Genomic DNA, 23,969 nt, shown 5'->3' on the forward strand with positions numbered 1-23,969 from the left:
TGAGAGAAGCAGGGGTAGGCTCTGAACATGAACATACTGCCTGGGCTTCTAAACATAGCAAAAGGTGCATGCTGACACCTCTAGGTACTTGCTGTAAATATTAATTTACCTTCTTAAACTTTGGTACAGGTTTGCTTTATGTGCCTTTAGTCTTATTCTCACTAAAATATTTAAATTGGGTGTCTTTTTCATATTCTTGGCCCAGGGAATGGGTATGCATGTTTGAGTTATTTAAGCGTGAATGTGCATTAACTGCTTATTTAAAAATAAATAATTTGCTACACAGCTGACCTGGCCCAGTGTCACCATCATTAACCAAGATCTGATTGAACGGATTTTTTTGTTGGCCATCCTCACTCCCCTTACAAAGCTGACATAGGTTTAAGCGCTAATCCACAGCCCCAATACCAAGTTTCCAGACCCCTCAATCTCCCATAAACAAATACAGACACATAGTCTAGTTAAAAGTACAGCCAACATTTCAATTCTATTAACAAAATAGGTCAACAACAACACCGTCTAAAGCCCTATAATCCTTGGAGGAATGGAAGTGAGCTTAGATGCTCTTTCTTGTCCCAAACATCTGGTAAGCCACCTAAGTAAGATTAAGTGCTAACACATGCAAATTCATTAACAAATCCAGCAACAATCCATTGAGTCCTGTTCTCAAGCTCAAAACTTCAAACTCATGTCAAGGTTGTGTAGGTATTCCTCACAACATGTCATACTTCCCTCAGTGACTGATAGATGGTTGCTGGTTCATTGAGGGGAAACCTGCAATATCACCATGCTGTATTCAAAAAATTATCCATAAAAACAGGCACAAGGCATATTGGCAGGGGAAAAAAAGGTTGACTCGTTTCACACATTTAATACGTGCTTTGTCAAAACCGTATTGGACCCAATCACCCTACACACACATATATACAAAATATCACATGATTGCGCTGGTGTAACTGATGAAGTGGTGAGGTCTGATGATATTAATCAGCTGTTCCCACTTGATAGGGAGAACAAACCATTTCTGGTGCAGCCATTCCTCCATGAGCTAAATATAAACAACATCTGAAAAACTGAAACATAATAAACAAAAATAAAAAATAAATAAAAATATGCATTATATATTATTATATAAAAGAGAAAAACAAGGTAAGGGTGTGCACATCCTGCTGAAAGCAAAAAAAAGCCCACATCCTGAAAATTCTATATAATAGCACTCATGAAATAATATTTTTCTTTTCCAAAACATAAAAAAAAATAAAATAAAAAGGTGGAAACGACTCTGTGTCTCACCTGTGGAAACATACGCACCACTACAGGTGATGATGACAATAATGCCTCTTCCATATTCAACACAGCAAAAAAATGTATGTACATGTATAATAAAAATGCCTATATCAAGGATATATTCAATAATTATTACATTACCTTTTTACGGTTTTACTTTACTGTCCAAAAACGAAGAAAGGCAAAAATCACCGCATGTTCAAATGTAGTATAACAAAAAACAAAACAATGCAAAAAGTACTATCCTAATCATAGAAGTAGGTTGTCTCCACATCTCCTGGGTAGGGTTGCCAAATCATCCCTTTAATCCAGGACACACATTAATTACACAGGTTCTGTGGCTAATTAGGGTGGTAATTAAACTCACTAGGTGCCTTATCTGCATTAAATCAGCCTCAGAACCTGTGTAATTAATATGTGTCCTGGATTAAAGGGATGATGTGGCAACCCTACTCTTGGGGGTGACAACCCTTTCAATTTCTTGTATTTGTAATAAGGTGGTGTCATCTCCATGAAGCTCATTAAAATGCCTAGCAACACTAGTACTCTATTCTTTCTCTATGTAGTAGACATGACCGTGTAGGCAATCTCGTAGCCTTCTCGTAGTGCGACCCACATACTGCATCGCACACATTTCACAAGTAGTCACATAGACCACGTTTCTAGCGTTGCAATTAATGAAGCTCTTGATTTTAAAAGATCTACCATTCACTGTGGAGCGAAATTGATCACTTTTTATGACCCGAGAACAGCATGGACAACAGTCAGCACCACACTTATACGTACCCACAACATCTAGCCACATTCTGGTTTGTTGATTGCTACTGGACTCACAAGGAGACAGGGAATTCGCCAATGGCGGTGCCCGCCATGAGACGGATTCCAGAGTTTTTGAGATATTTTCCCTTCAAACAAGGATTCCAGGAGGTTTAAACTTTGAGTGGGATTTGACTTACTTTTATGATTAGGGTAGTACTTTTTCCATTTTTTGTTATAAAAGAAAAATGTAGAAAATGCGCCAGCTCCTAAATGGGGATAAAGCAGCCAACACAGCAATATGACCGTTGCAAGTGTAAATTAAAAGTGAAAAAGTGTGGCGCTAATGGGTAGTGAGACTCCTGTTGCTATACAGGTAGAAATAGTGGTTAGGAGAGAGTGAAAACACCTTCAGTGTAAATACGTGAAAAAATATTGTGTTTGTAAAACATACAAAAAATTATATATATATAGTGGGTAATATATACAATACGGGTAAAAACACAGTGTGTGTTTAAGAATATAAAAAACTCAGTAAAAAACTGTAAATTAATTGGGAGACAATCATACATAAGGGATAAGACAAATAATTGTCAATGCAAGATATCTAAATGAGCTGAGTATGTTATTCCACAAAACCAAAATTCAATGGAGGTGGCAGACAAGAAAAGGGACATCGGCATCCCCAGGGGAAAACAAACATAAATAGGAACTCAAAAATCTCTTAAATGGCCAGATGGGGTAGTCTCATTCAGTCCCACAGGCAACTGGGTGTAGGCCGTCTTCTCAAAAGGAAATTTAGAGGTTATTGGGAAAGGTCCCGATCAATACGCTGGATCTTGGCTCATATGGATAATTCCCACCAGGAGAAAGAGGAAAGCAAAAGAATGCCCTTACCAGATCCGGTGGACTCACAGGCCGTAGCGGTGAGTCAAACGAGCCTATACCGTTAGACGGTGTGAGGTAGAGGTTTGTGGGAAAACTTGTAAACCATCTTGTCAGCAGTCCTCAACTGAAGCACCGATTTGGAGTCCGGGGTCCCCAGGGTATGGTTCCAATCGCCGGATGACCGTTTCCTCAGAAGTCCATCATGTGTGCAAATAAGCAAGAGAGAGGAAAAAACTCCACATAGTGTAAATCCTTGGTTTGCAAAGAGCATAAAAGCACTTTATTTGAGGAGTGTACTCTGGAAAAAGATTTTTTTACAGACAGGGGGCGGTAAAAACTAGGCCCAATATAAAAAGGGACATCTGCTGGGTTACCCCAGCAGAAGCCTTAGGAGGCGAAACGCGTCGGGTTTTATGACTATACCCCACCACTACCTACTGCGCCTGTTTTTATAATTTTTATGCCGGTTTTTATATTGGGCCTAGTTTTTACCGCCCCCTGTCTGTAAAAAAATCTTTTTCCAGAGTACACTCCTCAAATAAAGTGCTTTTATGCTCTTTGCAAACCAAGGATTTACACTATGTGGAGTTTTTTCCTCTCTCTTACTTATTTGCACACATGATGGACTTCTGAGGAAACGGTCATCCGGCGATCGGAACCATACCCTGGGGACCCCGGACTCCAAATCGGTGCTTCAGTTGAGGACTGCTGACAAGATGGTTTACAAGTTTTCCCACAAACCTCTACCTCACACCGTCTAACGGTATAGGCTCGTTTGACTCACCGCTACGGCCTGTGAGTCCACCGGATCTGGTAAGGGCATTCTTTTGCTTTCCTCTTTCTCCTGGTGGGAATTATCCATATGAGCCAAGATCCAGCGTATTGATCGGGACCTTTCCCAATAACCTCTAAATTTCCTTTTGAGAAGACGGCCTACACCCAGTTGCCTGTGGGACTGAATGAGACTACCCCATCTGGCCATTTAAGAGATTTTTGAGTTCCTATTTATGTTTGTTTTCCCCTGGGGATGCCGATGTCCCTTTTCTTGTCTGCCACCTCCATTGAATTTTGGTTTTGTGGAATAACATACTCAGCTCATTTAGATATCTTGCATTGACAATTATTTGTCTTATCCCTTATGTATGATTGTCTCCCAATTAATTTACAGTTTTTTACTGAGTTTTTTATATTCTTAAACACACACTGTGTTTTTACCCGTATTGTATATATTACCCACTATATATATATAATTTTTTGTATGTTTTACAAACACAATATTTTTTCACGTATTTACACTGAAGGTGTTTTCACTCTCTCCTAACCACTATTTCTACCTGTATAGCAGCAGGAGTCTCACTACCCATTAGCGCCACACTTTTTCACTTTTAATTTACATTTTTTGTTATACTACATATGAACTTGCAGTGACTTTTGCCCGTCTTCCAGAGTTTTTGGACAGTAAAGTAAAACGGTAATGTAATAATTATTGTATATATCCTTGATATAGGGATTTTGATTATACATGTACATACATTTTTTTGCTGTGTTTAATATGGAGGAGGCATTGTTTACATCATCACCTGTAGTGGTGTGTAGGTTTCCACAGGTGAGATACAGAGTTGTTTTTCACCTTTTATTTTTTTATGTTTTGGAAAAGAAAAATATTATTTTCATGAGTGCAATTATAAAGAATTTTCAGGATGTGGGCTTTGTTTTGGTTTCAGCAGGATGTACACACCTTTACATTGTTTTTCTCTTTTGTAATATATAACACATATTTTTATTTTTGTTATTATGTTTTAGTTTTTCAGATGTTGTTGTTTATATTTATCTCATGGAGGAATGGTTGCACCAGAAATGGTTTGCTCTCCCTTTCAAGTGGGAACAGTTGATTGATATCATCAGCCCTTACCACTTCATCAGGTACACCTGTGCAATCATGTGATATTTTTAGGGCTGTTACTGATTAAAATTTTGTGTTCGATTAATCATTTTTTTTTTAAATCGATTAATCAACTAATTTCGATTCATTATAATGCACATACAGATCCAACTACTTTTAGCTGATCTCCTTGCATTGCAAGTCTGCATTAGTCAGTGGTAAATATGTTATACACTATATACAATCACCCGACACTAGTTCATTTCCACAATCCATGACTTAACATTTAAAAAAAAAAAACTTTTTAAAAAAATTTTAAGGAGTCTTTTAATGTTAAATTTGTTTTTAGGGTGGACCTTCACTTTAACAGGACATTTTCAAACTTGCAGCTCAAATGCTTGCTATCTGGGTAATGCCTCCAATGGGTATACCAGTCCTGTTGACAACCATCTAAAATGGGAATGCCATTTCACTTCCCATTGTGTCTCTGGGACAGGAAGTGAAATGAAAGCTCCACACTGGGATGCACAAGGCAAAGCCTAAACCGAGAGGTGTTTTCTCTCTGTATTACTTAATCTAAAACTAAAATACAGATTCAAGCTGTATATGTACTTTAAATCACCACGATTCCTCCTCCACAATTGACCTATCCAGTACAGACAACACACACACCTTCATAATGCCTTCCAATGCTTGTTTATTCCCAGCAAGGGTCACGTATCATCAGCATGGGGCGTGTCCGGCCAATCACAAAACCGGCTCGCAGCCACACCTCTGCAATTCGCGGATATGCCCACTCGGCCGAGGCCTTTCAGGCCATGATTGGATCGGTCAGGCGCCTGCTGTATTCCATCACTTTACCATTGTCCAGCATGGGCACCGTCAATGACTGGGGAAGGGGGGAGGAGTCCGGTGATGTCGATGTCCATGACGTCACCGGATCTCTGTCGGAACTCCCTGAAGACCCGGAAGCCGGGAGAGATGAGTACCGATCAAAACAATTTTGATCGATCAAAAAAATTAACGATTAAATCAAGGAAATAATTGTTAATTTCCACAGCCCTAGATATTTTGTATATATATGTGTGTATGGTGATTGTGTCCAATACGGTTTTGACAAAGCACGTCTTAAATGTGTGAAACGCGTCAACCTTTTTTTTCCCCTGCCAATATGCCTTGTGCCTGTTTTTATTGATGATTTTTTGAATAAAGAAGCTTTTATCTGCATTATATGGGTGTGCAGCTGTCCAATCTTCTTTCTTGATAGGGACAGTATGGTTGATTTACTAAAGGTAAATAGACTGTGCACAGTTGCTCCAGAGCTTAGTAAATGAGCAGAAGCTCTGCTGACTTCCATCATCCAATCATGAGCAAGCAAAAAGGCTGTTTTTTTTTTCATTTTCCTTGCACATGATTGGGTACTCTACAAAGTGAAGCTTTACCTCATTTACTAAGCTCTGGAGCAACTGCACTTGCAGAGTGCAACTGCGCTTTGCAAAGTGCACAGTCTATTTGCCTTTAGTAAATCAACCCCAGTGTGAACCCTTCATAGTGGAAGCTCTTGTAGATGTGTAGAACCAGAACTTTAGTGTACCCGAGATATATTAGCAGCATCCTCCTAAAGGAGGTGGAAGAAAAGAAGAAGAGTTGGGCTTTCATCTTTTGTAATGCACAAATTAATTTTCTGATGTACCCCAAAAAACTGTGTATTGGTTCTCAGCATTATTGCACCTTTATGAAGTTTTCTTATTCTTCTCTGTTTTGGTATATCTAAAGATTTTTAACTAAAATTAAAAACAAAATGATGATTTGCAAAGACTATGCCTAACCAATTGCCTATCTTCATCTGGTCGGTTCATGCCTATTGATCAATGATTTTGACCTTTTCAAGACCTTATATTATAAACAATGATCCCCCTTTCTGATACTGTAGAACAAATTACTGTTTCGCTCTATCCTTGGATGAGTGCTGGAGGAGAATTTTACCATGAGGATAGAGTTACCAGACTTTGACTCTAGAACACTGTCATGCAGTTACTAATTTTCTGATGTACCCAAAAAATTGTGGTTATTGGTTTTCAGCATTATTGAACCTTTGTTAAATTTTCTTCTCCTTCTCTGTCTTCTTTGTTTTGGTATATCAAAAGACTTAACTAAAATTAAAAACAAAATGATGATTTGCAAAGACTATGCCTAACCAATATTGTATACCTTCATCTGGTCCGTTCATGCCCATTGATCAAGGATTTTGACCTTTTCAAGACCTCTTAGAAAAAATTTTTGGGCCAGTAATGTTGAGCAAGGGGGTAGTAAGTGCCACATCCAGTATTGAAGAAGAGAAAGAAAAATCCCCTATGTGGTGGACTTTTAAGGCACAATAATTTTACAAAAGATTTTAGTGGAGTGTTTTTATGGTTTCAAAAAATATTTATTAGAAAAATATATAGAAAAGTTATATAAAAGCATGGAATGTTCTAACACGTCTAAAACTTATACACCATCATATACATTATGATACAATACAATCTATAGCTTCTTGCACCCGAAAAGGGGGCAGGGGGAGCCTGAAGACCCACTGGGGACCCCAGTGGGTCTTCAGGCTCCCCCTGCCCCTTTTTGGTCATCCCTCCCCTGACGGAGGAGGGGGTGTTGGGTCAACGGCAGGCTTCCTCCCGGGTCTGACATCTGCATACATATATACCACTGGGGGTCTCTCGAATAAGAACTTGAAAGCATTGGCACTCTCGTATGTTTTTAAAGATACAACCATTGGAATGTTAACTATATCGTCACAACATTTGTAAATGTTCTTTCTGATACTGCACTTTAACAATATTGTATATCACTAAACACTATTGTCATTATTATCTACTTATTCATTTGTTGTTTTATTCTAGAAACATAGTTTCTTCTTGCTAAACTCCCTGAAGAAGGAGACAACTTAGTACTCTGAAACGCGTCGGGTATAAGAAGCTATAGACTGTATTATATCATAATGTATATGACGGTGTAAAAATTTTAGACATGTTAGAACATTCCATGCTTTTATATACTTTTTCTATATATTTTTCTAATAAATATTTTTTGAAATCCTAAAAACACTCCACTAAAATCTTTTGAAAAATTATCGTGCCTTAAAAGTCCACCACATAGGGGATTTTTCTCTCTCTTTTCAAGACCTCCTACCAAAGCCAGCATGCTGTATGTACTATATACACAATGCAGTAAATGATTATTTAAAAAAAAAAAAAAAAAGATTTGACTCAAGTAATGAATAACAAAAAAATACAAACCTATTTTTAACATTAAATTTAAAAAAGAAAGAAAACTGACCAAAAGTGATTATAGTTTCTTTTTAAGAATAATCTCACCCTCACAATGCTATAAATAAAGAAACAATACCAAAACAATTAAATAAAATACTCAGTGGTAACTTTAAATAAATACAAAAATCTGAAAAAATATGCAGTTTAGATTTAGCTACGATTTCATAAGAATGAAAAAAATAAACACTTTATAATTAAGATAAAAAAATCCTTGTGGTTCTTACATCAGGCGTCAAGGCGTTGTTGTCGGATGTCTGACTTGAGAGCAGTATGTGAGTGAAGCCATCTTCTTTCCTTACAACAATGTCACGGAATCGGCAATTGCTTTCGTTCTGCCGGATGCTGTACCTCAATCTCTTATCGAACACATAATCTTTGTCCAAGTCTAGTTTCCGTTTTACCGGGCTGGGTGGAGTCAATTCTCCATTTGTTAATGACTCTCCTTCAAATATTTATAAAAAAAAAAAAAAAGGCAGATGTTCATCATAAGAAAGAGAACAAAAAGGTTAAAAACCACTATACATGGTGCATAATATATTGTTTTTCTTGCCATGATTTAAAATGAAAGTTAAGTTTATGTTTTAGATAGAGGTCACACAGGTTCAACAATTAGCAAGAGCACACTGCTTACCCTGTGCAGTAACCAGGTTCCTTCAAGTGACATTAAACCCTTAGTTTTTATAAGCTATTTAAGTAGCCGATTTAATTGCTTACCGAGTATGCAGTTTCCTTATCTTTTAATGCTTGCCTATTCTCCAGTTTAAGCTGGCGCCATGACCACTGCTCCAGGTTACCTGTTTCAGGATGGCTCCTTTCTCTTGCAGTATCCTATGGATTCAATTTAGCATGCGGGGAATAATGGTGTTTCTCCTTGTTCTGTGAGCATCAATAGGAACACACAGCCTGGTAGCCTAGGATGGCAAGACACTCTCCTGCTCCTCCAAGCTAGCAGACTGACTCTAAACTGCACCGTCCACTGTTAATTCCTCCCTGAGAAGACTGGAAGTTCAAGGAAGCCGCACTGAGCCAGGAGCATTGAAAGTTGAAAACTAGAAGTGCTGGGTTAAGAATTGAATCTAATAGTTTGCTGGGAAATGTGCATCTTACTGTGCTCATTAAGTTCAAAAATACTGAGGGCTTACTACTACATTAAGGCACCTGCAGAAGAAACGTACGCATCCAATACCAAAATAGTCAGTTTAAGGCAGGGGTCAGCAACCTGTAGATCGCGATCCACCAGTAGATCGCAGACAGGGGACTGATAGATCTCGGTCTGGGCTTGCTGACACGTCATCCCAGAGCATCAATCAGAGTGCAATGCAGAGGCTGACCTCGGCAAATCTCTGGTAGGAAGTCTTTCCGAGGTTTGCCGAGGTCAGCCGAAGTGTCCTCGGGCCTTTTCGGCCATTTCCGAGGCTCTCCGGCACCCCCCCGCCTCTGGTCACATGCGGTATTGCATCCCATTGAAGTCAATGCGGAACAAATTATTTTCGTTTCCATTGACTTCAATGGGAAAACTCGCTTTTTTTTTTTTTTTAATCCGAGTACTTTGGATTATGAGCGTACTCCTGGAACGGATTATGCTCGTAATCCGAGGTTCCACTGTACTTGTAAAATCGGAGCTGTAGTAGGGAGCAAGTGCCGCATAAGCCGATGACTCCTCTTTAGACAATGGCCGTCAGGAGGGATTCCCGCATGAACACTGTCTGTGTTTATGGGGGAATCAATGGTTGCAGAAAAGAAATTCGCTGCTCTGTTTTAGGCTGGCCTAAGAGGCTTAGTATTTAAATTTTACAATTTCCTTTTCCAAATAAATGCCTTGACAAGTAGAAAAACAACCAGCGATTATTATCAGCGTCTGACACAGAATCTGTGAAAGCTGAAGTAGCACAACATTGATTTTTAGGTATTTCACAGAGACTGAAGTCAATGCTCGGATCTGATACCACTTTGGACATCTGGATCTATTACATAATGACCCACTTCAGAACCAGAGCCATTTTTTGCAACAATGCAGCAGTTTAAATGTCATGTCCACATTAAACAGGTATTTTATTCTCAACCTGATACTGGCAGGCTAAATAACCCACTGTTTTTTTTTTTAATGTCATTTTCATACAGAGGAAGGGAAGGTAAAAAAAAATTGTCAAAGCGATACCTTTTGGCAGCTAACTAAAAGATATCACTTTAACGACATGTTATGCCTTCACGATCTCTGTATTTTTTACTGATACAACATTTTTTGCGCTTATGTCATTTAGCAATTATAATACCTGAACCTTTACCTCCAGTCGCATCAGAAGCCTCTGTGAGGCTTACGTTTAAAATGAAATAATTCCATAAGGCCTCATTCATATGGGCAGTATGCCCATGTGAATGAGGCCTTATGGAATAATTCAGTGCAAAGGGCCAGGTTTTCCTACACAGAGATGCGCCGGTGTTCTGTGCATCCATGTGCAGGTAGTCCTATTCATGTCAATTGGGAGGCAGCGGCTGCTCCCAATCCGACATCCGTGTGGGTCCCTGAATGCACACAGTCTATGTTCGGGGACCCACACAACTGTCACATTGGGAACAGCGGCTGTGTATGTGCAGCCGCTGTATCCCAACTGAAATGATCAGGACTGCCTGTACAGGGATGCATGGAACATCTGTGCATCCACATGCGGGCAAACACTTAACGCTCAAGTACGCCTGTGTGAACGAGGCCTACAATGTCAACAAAAAACAAACTGTGACCAGAAATATATACTGTATACATACAATCTGTCTTTACGATTAGAGCAATAACAACTAGAAAAGGTACAATTTCTGGGGAAATTGTGAAAGTGTTCTTGCCTCTACAACTGGAGTGGGCGGAGTAACTGGGTGGGGTGGAGTGGCTTGAGTAACTGTGAAAAGTGTTAAAAAGCTTAATATTTTAAAAAGTATAAATAGTAGTAAAAAAGTTCCATCATTCGCTGAAAGAGCTGAACATTTTTTTCAAAAGTAATTTTTTTTTTTCAAAAATGAATTTTTTTTATTCAAAAATGATTTTTTTTCTTCAAAAATGATTTTTTTTTCTTCAAAAATGATTTTTTTTTTTTTCAAAAATGATTTTTTTTAAAAGTAATTTTTTTTTCTCAAAAATAATTTTTTTTTCGAAATAATTTTTTTTTTAAGTAATTTTTTTTTCAAAAATAATTTTTTTTTTTTTCAAAAATAATTTTTTTTTTTTTCAAAAATAATTTTTTTTTTTTTTCAAAAATATTTTTTTTTTTCAAAAATATATATATTTTTTTTTTCAAAAATATTTTTTTTTTTTTCATGGGGCGGTCATAATGTTTCAGCTGATCATGGGGTTGTCAGCTTTTGTCACCTCCCGCTCTAGTTTTGAACATTTCACCATTCATTCCTATGGGACCAATTTCACCGCAAAAACGACGATATTTCGTGAACCATTCGGCGAAACGTTCCACAAAGTAATAGAACACCAATTAAATGACATTGAGGCCGGATTCACACTGGTATTTTTCAGCTTTTCACAAAGTTCCACAAGGTAATAGGACATCAATTAAATGACACTGAACATTTCGCAATTCATTCCTATGGGACCAATATTGCCGCAAAAAACTACGATATTTCGTGGACCATTCGGCGAAATATTCCACACACCAATCGGGAACAATCCGCTCGTTTCGGTATATTACTTGTCTCTGTAGTGTAAAAACTGTGGGAGGAGTCTACAAGCATTATCAAGTCTAGCAGATGAAGTCACATGCATTTGGAGTGTCTCAGCATCTTGTGTTTACAACCACTGTTTCCTAGCAACGCTCATGCCCTGTTTATGCTTCCCAAATACTACTTCATCAAAACTGCCCCATCAGAATTACCCCATCAAAACTGCCCCATCATATTCCTCTATTATAAATCAGTACATGGTGTGTCTGTCCCCTCCCCCGGGCTCTGTAATCAGCTGAGATGCTCCAGCCACCTTCCCCCCTGTGTATAACAGAAGCTTTGGTAACCATGGCAACAAAACAAACACTAACAGTACACTCTGATTAATGGCTAAAATTTCCTGAAATGACCTCTAAACAAATGGCCGTATTTTAAAAACTATACATCCTACAGCGAAGATCTTTATATTGTGAGAATCACAAGACCCAGACCTAGCTTTTGATATATAGTATGTCTCTGAAATATTAAAAATGAAGGCACGGTCGCAGTTTAGAAATTGCCCTTCAAATTTGAAGGGGCTAGAGTGTAGTTTCAATGAATGTCAATGGACGGCGTGAGTTGCAAACAAATGGTCATATTGTGAAAACTATCAGGACTATGGCTTAGCCGTGGACATGTTTAGTGGCAGCAGGGATAGCTGAACGTTTTGATATAAGATTTGTGTAGGTGGGCTTGAAAATGAGGGAGTGGCGGCAGTTTAGAAATCATGTTCTGATTTTCCAGCTTTTGTCATCTCCCACTCTAGTTTCCCCATTCATTCCTATGGGACCAATTTCGCTGCAAAAACGACGATATTTCGTGAACCATTCGGCGAAACGTTCCACAAAGTAATAGCACACCATTCGGGAACAATCCGCACGTTTCGGTATATTACTTGTCTATGTAGTGTAAAAACTGTGGGAGGAGTTAGGGTGGTAAATTTGGCTATAATAATAAGAATAATATATATGTGAGATAACAGTAAGTGGTCTTGCTATGCAAGAACACTTAATTAAAAATGTAAAGCCCAATTGAACCTTCAGTTTAAAGTAGAATTATAGACAAAATAACAACAACAACAACAAGCAAAGTAATAGTTGGTCACCTTACCCCCTGGATTCTGGTCACCAGATGATGTGACATCACTTGGCCTTATTTTAGGAACCTAGGAAAGCTGAGCATCACAAATTCTTTCAGAAACCCAGTGAGTTGGGTTGTACCAATACTGCTCTTTTTACCGGTGAGTACAAGTACCGATATTTTCGGTCAATTACTCGCCAATACCGAGTACTGATACCTTTGCGGTGCGATTTGAGCCCATACAATATGTATGGGCTCAAATCGCACTGCAAAGAAGCGCATTCGACTTGAACAGGAATGCGGTGCGATTCCTGTCCGAATCACATGTGGGTCTCCCCACCGCTCCTGTGTGAACCCAGGCTGAAATCACTATGACACCGCATTCCTGTTCAAATTGCACTGCAAAGGTGTCGGTTTTGGGTATCAAAGCATTTTCATGACTACTCATCAGCAGCGATAGCAGTATTGGAGCAACCCTACTAGTGAATGTTTAAAGTGTAACTAAAGGCAAAACTTTTCTTTTAGTTGATGGAGTGGAGGGGGATTAGAGCACCTGTCAGTTTTTTAATTTTTTTATTGCTGTCTGTGCCCTCTATATTTGTCCTGTTTACCATTATCATTGTGAAAGTATGAAAGCAAAAGTAAAAGAAAATCCAAAATTTTGGGTTGTCCCCAGAAAATTAATAGAGATTAAATCTTCCAATGGGGACATTGGTTCTGGTGACCTGGGGGTCCCCAAAAAATTCCCTTAAATTTCTGGGAATTCCTCTCACTTCCTGCTTGGCTATGGGACAGGAGAAATTTCTGCAATGGGACACAGATGGCGAAAATAAATCTGTCGGGGGATTATAACCCTCTATTCCTCTATCCAAAATGAAAAAAAAAATGCCTGTGGTTCTACTTTAAAGGATAAGTTCACCTTTGGGAATACGTTACATCCATCCGTTTTTAAGGTGGAACGTGTAACATGTTCCCAATGCTGCAGCTGATGTGCATCCCCCCTGTGACAGCAGTACAGGGAGAAGTTTCCCATACTAGCTGTCACTTTTTGAAATCAGCACGCCCATGCGGGACATCCTTTGTAGCTGTTGACTTCTAATTCTCAATGAACTACCATGGCGCACCATGGTAGTTCATTGAGCCTTCCTGTCAGACTCTTATCTGCTTGCCCATACGGGATATACAGGCACACAGATACACTGACAGGTCTAGTGGCGGCACAGTGGTGTAGTGGGTAGCACTCTCACCTAACAGTAAAAAGGGTCGCTGGTTCAAATCCCAACCACGACACTACCTGCCTGGAGTTTGCATGTTCTCCCTGTGCCTGCGTGGGTTTCCTCCGGGTACTCCGGTTTCCTCCCACACTCCAAAGACATGCTGGTAGGTAAATTGGCTTCTGTCCAAAATTGGCCCTAGTATATGAATGTGAGTTGGGGACCTTTGGATTGTGGGCTCCTTAAGGGTAGGGACCGATGTGAGCGTGCGATGTATGTGTGGAGCGCTGCGTAACTTGACAGTGCTATATGGGTACCTTAAATAAATAGGGATAATTGTAGACACACACCCAAACTCACTCCGGTTGAACTGGATGGACTGGTGTCTTTATTCAACCTTACTAACTATGTAACTATGTCTGCAGGAGACCTGCATGGCACCAGCGATCTGGTGATCGCTGGTGCAATGCTTTACAGACTCCAAAAAAAATGCACATTTTTTTTCTAAAAAGTGAACTTATCCTTTAACTTTCTGTATTATTGCAAGCAGTGTTATCGCACTGTGAACTAGATACCTCTGCCCTATGTAATGGCCATGATGTGAGAGAGGTGTTCTGTAGTCCTAAAACACTTCCTATCCTAGAGTGACAACTCTACTCCATAGATCCAGTACAGTGAATCGGAGTAGTCATCCTAGTATAGGAAGTGTGCGACAGGCAGAAAAAATAAGAATAAAGGAAAAAAAAAAAAAAAAAAGGGCTGAAAAAAAGGAAAACTAATACAACCATCATAGCTAAGGACTGGGAAGCAGCAATATATTACATTATTTAACAAAATCTGTTTTGGACAGATCTTCTCTTTGGCTTATATAAATCACTTTGTTTTGCTTAGCTTGCAAAAAATTGTTAGTTTGTGTGCAAGTTTTTGTTTTTTCTTATTAGGTTTAAACAGGTTTTCCTAGAACCATTCTTGGTAACTGAACTGTGGTTGCTATCCTTTCCCTTATCAGGGTATTGCACAGCCTGTTTCTCAAACTGCCATGTGCACTTAGCAACTGAAACAGTCATTATGTGATGCAGAGTATAATTAAAGATCTCTGAATCTTACAAGAATGCTGTACTTACATTTACATCAATGGGAATATGGGAAACAAGTATTAAACGAAACCTTAAAGTGTAACTATGGGCAAACACAAAAATAACATGACATAGACCCCATTAACAGTTTCATTACCCGTTTATCCTAAAAGTAGATCCATCATTTTTCCCACTTAGGCCATTTTCACACTGAGGCGCTTTACAGGTGTTTTAGCGCTAAAAATAGCGCCTGTAAAGCGCCTCTCCTGTCACTCCAGTGTGAAAGCCCGAGTGCTTTCACAATGGAGCGGTGTGCTTGCAGGACGAGAAAAAACAAAAAACTCCTGCAAGTAGCATCTTTGGGGTGGTTCGGGAGTGGTGTATACACCGCTCCTAAACTGCCCTGCCCATTGCGGGCGCTTTTAAACCCTTCGGGTGGCTAGCAGAGGCAAAGTGCTGCTAAAAGAGCGGTAAAGTGCAGCTAAAACTAGCAGCGCTTTACCACTACCGCCTCAGTGTGAAAGTGCTCTTAAAGTGGAACTGGGGCCAACATCTTTTCCCCGACTAGTTTCAGGGATTGTGTCTTTGGTAAGGATGAGCTCCAGCGTGTTCGCACACTCCATGTGTAGAGCCCGCCAGGAAGTCGGCACTGCATCGTGCTAATCACAGGCAGTGAGACATTTCCCGATCTCTGGAGCCACACATCGGGAAAACGTCTCACTGCCTGTGATTAGCGCAGCGCTGACTTCCTGGCGGGCTCTACACATGGAGTGTGTGAACACGCCGGAGCTCATCCTTAGTCTTTGGCTGTCTTGATGGGCCAGCGCAGGATAAGGGTGCAGGAGTCTATTGATCTTGGCACTAAGGTACCATGCTGAGAATGTACCTTGAGTTGTGCATGTGCAGCTCATTGTACATTCTGAAGAACACTGAACAGGCAGATATGCATTTACATCTTGGAGTTGATTTACTAAAATTCACATGTCATCAGTTATGACACTAGTCATTTGATGGTTTGACAGTTTGGTTGCGAGAATGTGTTGCTACCCGCTGGAGTGCGCATGCGCGACGCCGCCATATGCGTTCCAACACTGTTGTAAGACCACTTTGCCACAGGGCCCCTTCGCAGGCTTGCTTCGCTCGCCACGCTTCGGGAACGGCCTTGCTCAGCATAATTATAATCTAACTCTATGTCCACTTGGATGGTGGGGCTTGAACCTGGACTCAGGCGTGTGGCCACAAAATTCTGCGCAAGAGCAGATCGCCACAGTGTTAGAACGCATGTGGCAGCGTCGCGCATGCGCAGTCCAGCGGGTAGCCAAATGTGATGGGTCGCCATATGTGATGCTACACCTGCCAGTAATGTAACTGTTTTTGAAACCATTAAATTGATTGGTTTAGTCCAGCTTTAAATCATAGCAATAAAAATTGACCGTTATGAGCACCATGACCAGTGTAACATGGTTTGTGCAAACTCTGTAACTGCCACTTTGGCTAGAAAGTTTAACCTTTTACAGGAAGTGGAAAAAGATGGAATCTAGTCTACTGGAAGGAACTAGAATTATGAGACTAGGTGGTTTAGAAAAACAAAAACTGCTGTGTTAATGTTCGTGACAGACTTCATCATGTGTGTCATTTCTAAATGTTGGCAGCATATACAGAGCAGTGTCTATCTGGTCAGTACTTCAGTATTTCATCCTGACATTATGTAGAGCACCAGTGCACAAAATCAACTCCTGTTGGTTATCGGAGAACCCAACTGGTCACGCAGGAGAGAACTAAAATAAAGATGTTATGCTGACCTGTTCTGTGCAACAATGTTGCACACAGCGGCCCCTTACCTCCTCGTTAGCCCTCCCCTGCCAGTACTGTCCACTCCGCCTCTCCTCCGAGTGCCCCCTCAGCATGAAGGCACCCATTAACGGGCATGCGGGCACACTCCCAATCCGGGCTGTGTGTGTGGAGTCGTATGGCTTCCACTGCCCTCAGTGTCTTCTGTGAGGCCAGAAAGAGAGGAGCGCAATGCTGCAGCTGGGATAGCACTGGATTGTGAGAGGAGCCAGGTAAGTGTTTTGGGATGAGGGGGAAGAACAAGTAATGGGTAGATTTTTAGCTTAATGCAGAGCATGCATTAAAGTAAAAAAAGCACTTAGACTTTAGAACCACTTTAATGCTGCCTACTAACTGTTAAAGTGGCACAATGTCCTGTTTAGGAGATTGGTCACACGAGATGCTTAGTTGTGTGCTGGGTGACCAGTCTTCTGAACTTCTCCACATACTGGTGTTCAAACAATAAGGGTCATTTGTCTTCCTAAAATGCAGTGCATTGGCTTTAAAAAAAGCCCTCAGTGACCGACCTCTGTAGTTGTAGAGCAATTAAATCTCAAATATAACATCAAAATCACTACAACCCTTCCAATTAATCTCAGCAGTTCACCCTGCTCCCACTCCGAGGGCTCCTGTCCTGCATTTATATTAGAAATTAAGTGCACTGTAGGAACAGGGGACAGGAGGTGCGGAGCTGTCTTAAACAATCAGTTCAGTGTTTCTGTGGTAAATTTAAGGATAATGACTCCACAGTGCTGGCAGATACCAAGGTTAATGAAGACTTCTTTTAAAGCTCATCTACTACTTGTTAAGAAAACGCAAATGGTTGAAATTTCTAAGCCTGGAGACAGTTATACTTTAAGGCCTACTCATCCATACTTGTTCCTTGTTACCACGGCAGCTTTAGCAAGCTAGGTAGTGGAAGATTTAGGTGTGAGCAGCACAACTGTCATTAGCACCACTCAACATTTTTGAACACTGAATTCCAAGGAGATTCAAAACACTATCTAATCCAGCTATGTGTCCATTAAAAAATGTGTTTTTATAGCCAAAACTTATTTTGGAAGAATTAGAACGCCTTTCACACTCTGTATTAGTCCTGGTGACTATCAGAAAGCGATGACAATTTACCAAATGGTGCCAACTGTCAGACAGAAATTCCCCTCACTTTGAGATTTTCTTTCATGTCACAAGCCACAGACAGCCAAAAAAAAAAAAAAATTACAGAGATTATAACCATTCCCAACTCTGCTCTAAACTAAAAAAAGAAAAAAAAAAAGAAGCAATTGCTTTATATACATTTTAAAGGATGTATATCCCCCTTAAGGTCTGCTGCAATGGCAAATATGGAGACTTCCACTGCCTGTCCTGCTGACCTAATCGCTTAATAAAGTACTGTATGTAAACTCGAAATTTCTTACGTCAGTCAGATATCACTTGCTACATGCTTGTAAAGTATTTATGACAGATGATCAGCATGACAACTACGGAACTAGCATTCTCAGAACTCTTCCCATGGAATGGTGTCCCTTGTGATTTGTCCAGCACTGTCACAACCCATGAGCCACATTCTCTTCCCTACTTGGAAGCACAAGGTAAATTCTTTGCTCCCAGCAGCTAAATGGAGCAGCAGGGGAGTAATGGAAAGGTGATTATGTGCTGCTTGTGAGGGGTGAGGGATTCAATCAAACATACTGCTTTACCCTGCAGGTTTGCTATAAGGGCATGGTAGGTGGGGCTTAGTTAAAGAGGTTGTAACCCTAAAAAAAAAAAAATAAAATCTTGTTCCTTTAAAGCAGGTTAAACAGCATAGTGCTTGTGCCGTCTGTACCTTTCTATGCTGTAAAAAACCTGATTGATCCTGCCTGTTCCCGTGTCCCCCTATGTAAACTGACAACGGTAATCATGGCTGCTGAGCCATGATACCGTGGTCGGTTTATGCGCTACTGTCATCCTGCAGTCTCTCTTCTCTCCCTTTCTGCCTGTCAGCTCTTGTGTGTGTGTGTGTGAGTGAGTGATCTCCTCCCCTCCCCTACCCTGTGATACCAAAGTATACTATACAGTGTAAATGTTTGTTTAAAATAATGCTGCTAAATACCTTCTTTCAGATCGCTTCTGTGCGGTCACGTGACCTCCCGCAGCTCTCCTCCCCTGATCTAAGGGCTACATCGGGAGGGGATAAGAGTACAGCACAGCGGTCAGCTGACCTTCCGGCTGATGTCAGTGGTAGCATAACAGAGGGGCTGGCAGCAATCCTAATCTGACTTTAAAACCACTTTAACAACGAAAGCAAGGCTTCATGTCACCCGTCCAAGGTATCCTAAATGCTTCAAAAATCTCCTACCTACCTCTTTATTACCGAACAGTTTTCAGCTCACTTTTCTAATTATCCAAACCAGCCACATACCTAATCCATTGACTATGGGTGAATCACAGTCCTCCAGTCCACTTTGTAGACCTTGTGTGCCTTTGTCATCCTCAAGGTCATTTTTGCCCTGCTCTGATCCATTTTCAAAGTGCTTGTCCTCTGTATGAGTATTAGGGTCCCCGTTCTCCAGGGGTTTGATCAGTGGCATTATTTGCAGTCCACTAGGAGTAGTTCTGTAGGTTAAAGTCTTTGTCGATCTGTCCCCAGGGTTATATTTGGCTGTGCATACCTTCTTCTGCTTTTGGAGTGCGTGTATTCTCCTCCTTTTCTGTGCGGCCCCCCGTCCTTTGCCAGAGAAAGTAGACCTGTGCGCTATTTTGTCAACAGAAGACCCCCTTAGGAGCTTTGAAGCCACTGCCTGCTTGCCGGCTTTGGCTCGCCTGTCTCTGCCCAAGTGCAGTCCATTAAATTCATCGATAAACTCCTCACAGTGTAGTAGGTGGTGGTCGGGTTCCCAAGTGTCTTCACTGCTCCCGTAACCTTTCCATCGTATTAGGTATTCCCACTTCCCTTTTTTGCTCTTTCTTTTGTCAACAATCCTTTCAACCTAATAAGAAACATGACAGTTAGTATTGGTTCTTTTCAGAAAGTTTTAAAGAATGGCGTAAAATGACAATATTTAATATTTTAAAGTATTTGTTCATAGCATCAACCAAATAGATAAAAGCCTTGGGTGTTTTACCAAAATATACATTAATCAATAGAAAAATATGTTAAACAAAAAAAATCCAAAACTACAACTTTATTTTAATTCTTTCCTAGAGCAGGGGTCTCCAAACTTTCTAAACAAAAGGGCCAGTTTACTGTCCTTCAGACTTTGAGGAGCTGGACTGTGGCCATGGGGAGTAGAAATTGTCCTGGCATCAGTGGGATTAAACAGTGCATCTTTGGCATTCGGGGGAGGCACAGTGCCCCATCGTTGGTGTCAGTGAGTGGAATAGTGCTCAATCTTGTTGTCAATTGGGTGGAATAGTGCCGCATTGTTGGTGTCAATGGGAGAAATAGTGCCCCATTGCTGATGTTAGTAACAGAAATTCTGCCCCATTGTTGGTGTCAGTGGGAGGAATAGTTTATTAAATCAGTGGAAGGAAAAGTGCCCCAAGGACCAGATAAAGGAAAGCAAACGGCCACATCCAGCCCCCGGGCCACAGTTTGGAGACCACTGCCCTATAGGATCATGCTTTTTCATTTTTAAAACATAAACAACACAATAGCCACATATCACTGTGACCACTATCGATATATATGTATTATATATGTATTAAATATAGAGTTGCAACTCTATAACATACTACAGAAAGGTAAAGTATGAAATATGAATATAACTCAAATAGTGCATCAAAGAAATGCCTCTAAGTATTAGATATAACTATAGAGCAGGATCCCTACTTCAGTATAATAATGTAGTGTTTTTGTAAAGGAATAAGCACAGCCTCTAGAATTTAAGGTTAATCCAGCAGAGCAATGTAGTCCATAGTATTAGACATGCAGGACATCTTAATGATGAGCAAAAAAGACTCAATAGGATCACCAATACTTGGTGAACATTCTTCCAAAGACCAAGCACTCTTAAAGCAATCCTGCAATTGTGTAAATTCACATGATATACCACAGGGGCTATAATCAATGTCTATATTTGGTCAAAGTTCCTCCAGAGACTAAACACTCTTAAGGCAGTCTACCAATAAAGCAAACTCAAAAAGATCCTGAAGTAAAGCTCAATCCTCATATCTCAGCACAAGTCAAAGCCAGTAATGTAGGCTCTCACTTACAAAAAAGGGGTCTTGCCTTCTTCACATAAATAATCATTATACAGTAAAATGAACACATACTTTTTTCAAATTACATAAGGTTAATTGAAGGTTTCCAGACCAAGTGTACAACAATGGATAGATAAGTAATCATCACATGCAAAGAGCCTTCATTGCAGGCACATCTTGGCTTACACTAAAAGGTAGAGCAAGAAAATAATCAAATAATCAAAAAAGCATACAAGAGGCCCTATATAGATAGGTGTAAACTACAGTATACAACACAATTGGAGTGCCAAATTTATCATAGAATCCTGCCTATTACAAGGCGACAGGTCAGGTGTGGCCAACCAGTTATCCCACACTTTTTGAAATTTAGCAAGTTACCCCTATGTTGGAAAATTACACAATCTAGGCAAAGCGTAGGGCCCATATAGTTAATCCATTCTTGAACGTTTGGTGGTTGCTCAGATTTCCAATATTGTAGTATAAGCTTCCTGGCTTGGAATTGAGCTCTAGAAACAGACACTTTAGTATAGTCAGTTATCATATATTTATCTAGGATACCCAAGACATAGCTTGGATCTAATTTTACATCAGTTTGAAAAAAAAACAGCATCTGTGAAGCTTTGGGCAACACCAAAGCATGTGTAAAAGGTCACCATGGCCCCCAAGGTACTTACTACGGAGGGGGGGGCGGGGGTGTTAAAAGCCCTATTTTATGTAGTTTAGAGGGAGTACAGTGAGCTTGGAAAAATTATTGGGAAAGTCTTTGCCTTACATTCAAGGAGCTCAGCTGAACAGATTTCAGAGCATCTTCCTATTGGTTCTCTTCAAGCGTGCCTACATCCCTCTCCCATCCCTCCAGGATACTTTACGGGGATAATCCTCTAAAATAGGATGTCGGGAGCATCACATAGCAGTGTGATATAAATCTCTTAGTTGTACTGGTATTTTTCATTGAGCTATAGATGGGAGTGGGAGATAGATGCCAGTCCCCAGATGGATCCTGAGCTGCCACCACATGTTTAAGTTGCAAATAATAAAAAGGCATGGAGTTTAGGAGGTAGAATCTAGATTGTAATCAGAGAAGGCGACCATAGCACCATCATTGAAAACGTGGCATAGATGAGTAGGACCCTAACTTTTGCATTTGGAAACATACTGCAGTTTGAATAGCTTGGGGAAGGCCTGATTGCACCAAATAGGGGCATAACTGGTAAAACCTTATACCCTATAGTTGTGTAGCTTTAGTCCAGATCTTGCGCATTAAAATACATGTCAGATATAATTTGTTAGATTTGCAAAAGTGAAGATATTCTAAACCCCCAGGAAGGTCTGGAGAGCATATAAAATCAAGATCACGGGCAGTGTGGAATCCACAGAGGAATGGGGTTCAGCTGAGGGATCCTGCAGACCACCGCGCATATGCTCCAGTTGGGCCACTAAATAGTACACCCAAGGGTTGGACAGGGCAACATTCTTGCACTATCTTTGGGGGCCTTGTAGTTGTTTAAGCTTGAACTTGGGTGACCCATCCCTCTACAACAATGTTCTAAAAATAGAAAAAAAAAATTGAATAAAAAACTATATGAAAAATCCACAAAGGCACGACCCTTGGAGTATTTTGTAGGAAATATAGTAGTTGGAGCATAATCAAGGATAACCACAGACTATTCCAAATGTTAACTTTATCTTGAAAGCGTAGTAATAGGAGCATAACATTGTTAGTGAAATAATCAGTGACAGTGATCACCATAGATGAAAGACAATCCTCAACTTCAAACATGCTCTTAAATCAGTCCAGATTTATTGTATCTCCATAAAAGATGACTGTGTACAGCAGATGTTAACGCGTTTCGGCCATAATGGTCTTGCACAATCAGCATAATATTGTTAGTGACACAATCAGTGAGAGTGACACCATGCCCAGGTATTTGAAGAAAGTAACTTGGACCAGACAAAAGAAGAAAAGTAATGAATTAACTGTGCCATCAAGTGGCAGCAGATTTGGACAAATTCATTGTGAGGCCAGAGTATCCTCCAAACCCTGAAATATATACTCTGTGATAGTAACATAAATTGTAGTATAACACCACTAATGCATCTAGCTATGGTTAGCAATAACTCTCACTGCACCCTGGCAAGAGAATAAATCAATCCCAATCACAATAGAGTCCTAGAATCAGGAACTGAGATGCAAATATAAGGGAGATGCAGAAATCATAGATGCTCAGTTCTATTTCACAAACAATAGACTGTGGCATTAAGCAGGATGTATCATGAATAAATTGTATTACACCTCACCAAGATCCAAACGGCAAGATTATCATAAAGCCCATCCAAAATAAATGGTCAGAATACATGGCAAAGAAAGGGACAAGGCCAGTGTGTGTCAAACTTTCTAAAACAAAGAGCCGGTTCACCATCATTAAAATGGTTGTAAAGGCAGAAGGTTTTTTTTTATCTTAATGCATTGTATGCATTAAAATAAAAAAAATCTTCTGTGTGTAGCAGCCCCCCCAGCACCCCCCTTATTACCTACCTGAGCTCCTTTTCTTTCCAGCGATGTCCACAATCCCCTCAGCCATCCAGGACACTCCTCCTGATTGGCTGAGACAGAGCAGTGGCGCCATTGACTCCCACGGCTGTCAAAGTCAGTCAGCCAATCAGGGGAGAGAGGGGGCGGGGCCAGGTCAGGGGGCAGACTATGGCCAGTGGAAGTAGAAAGGGCCCCAAGCATGCGTGGGTGTAA

General features: G+C 40.3%; 1 protein-coding gene across 1 annotated transcript in view; it reads right to left on the reverse strand.

Moving 5' to 3' along the window:
* Positions 1 to 23,969, reverse strand: part of CDYL2 (chromodomain Y like 2) — a 167,688-nt gene that overhangs the window by 46,869 nt on the left and 96,850 nt on the right. The window contains exons 2-3 of the mRNA XM_073605542.1: positions 19,443 to 20,010; positions 8,364 to 8,581 (exon numbers count right to left, since the gene is read on the reverse strand). Of these exons, the coding sequence (XP_073461643.1) occupies positions 8,364 to 8,581; positions 19,443 to 20,010 (786 nt within the window). The remainder of the gene's footprint in view (positions 1 to 8,363; positions 8,582 to 19,442; positions 20,011 to 23,969) is intronic.

This window comes from Aquarana catesbeiana, linkage group LG11, assembly GCF_042186555.1.
Source record: "Aquarana catesbeiana isolate 2022-GZ linkage group LG11, ASM4218655v1, whole genome shotgun sequence".
Taxonomy (NCBI): Eukaryota; Metazoa; Chordata; class Amphibia; order Anura; family Ranidae; genus Aquarana; species Aquarana catesbeiana.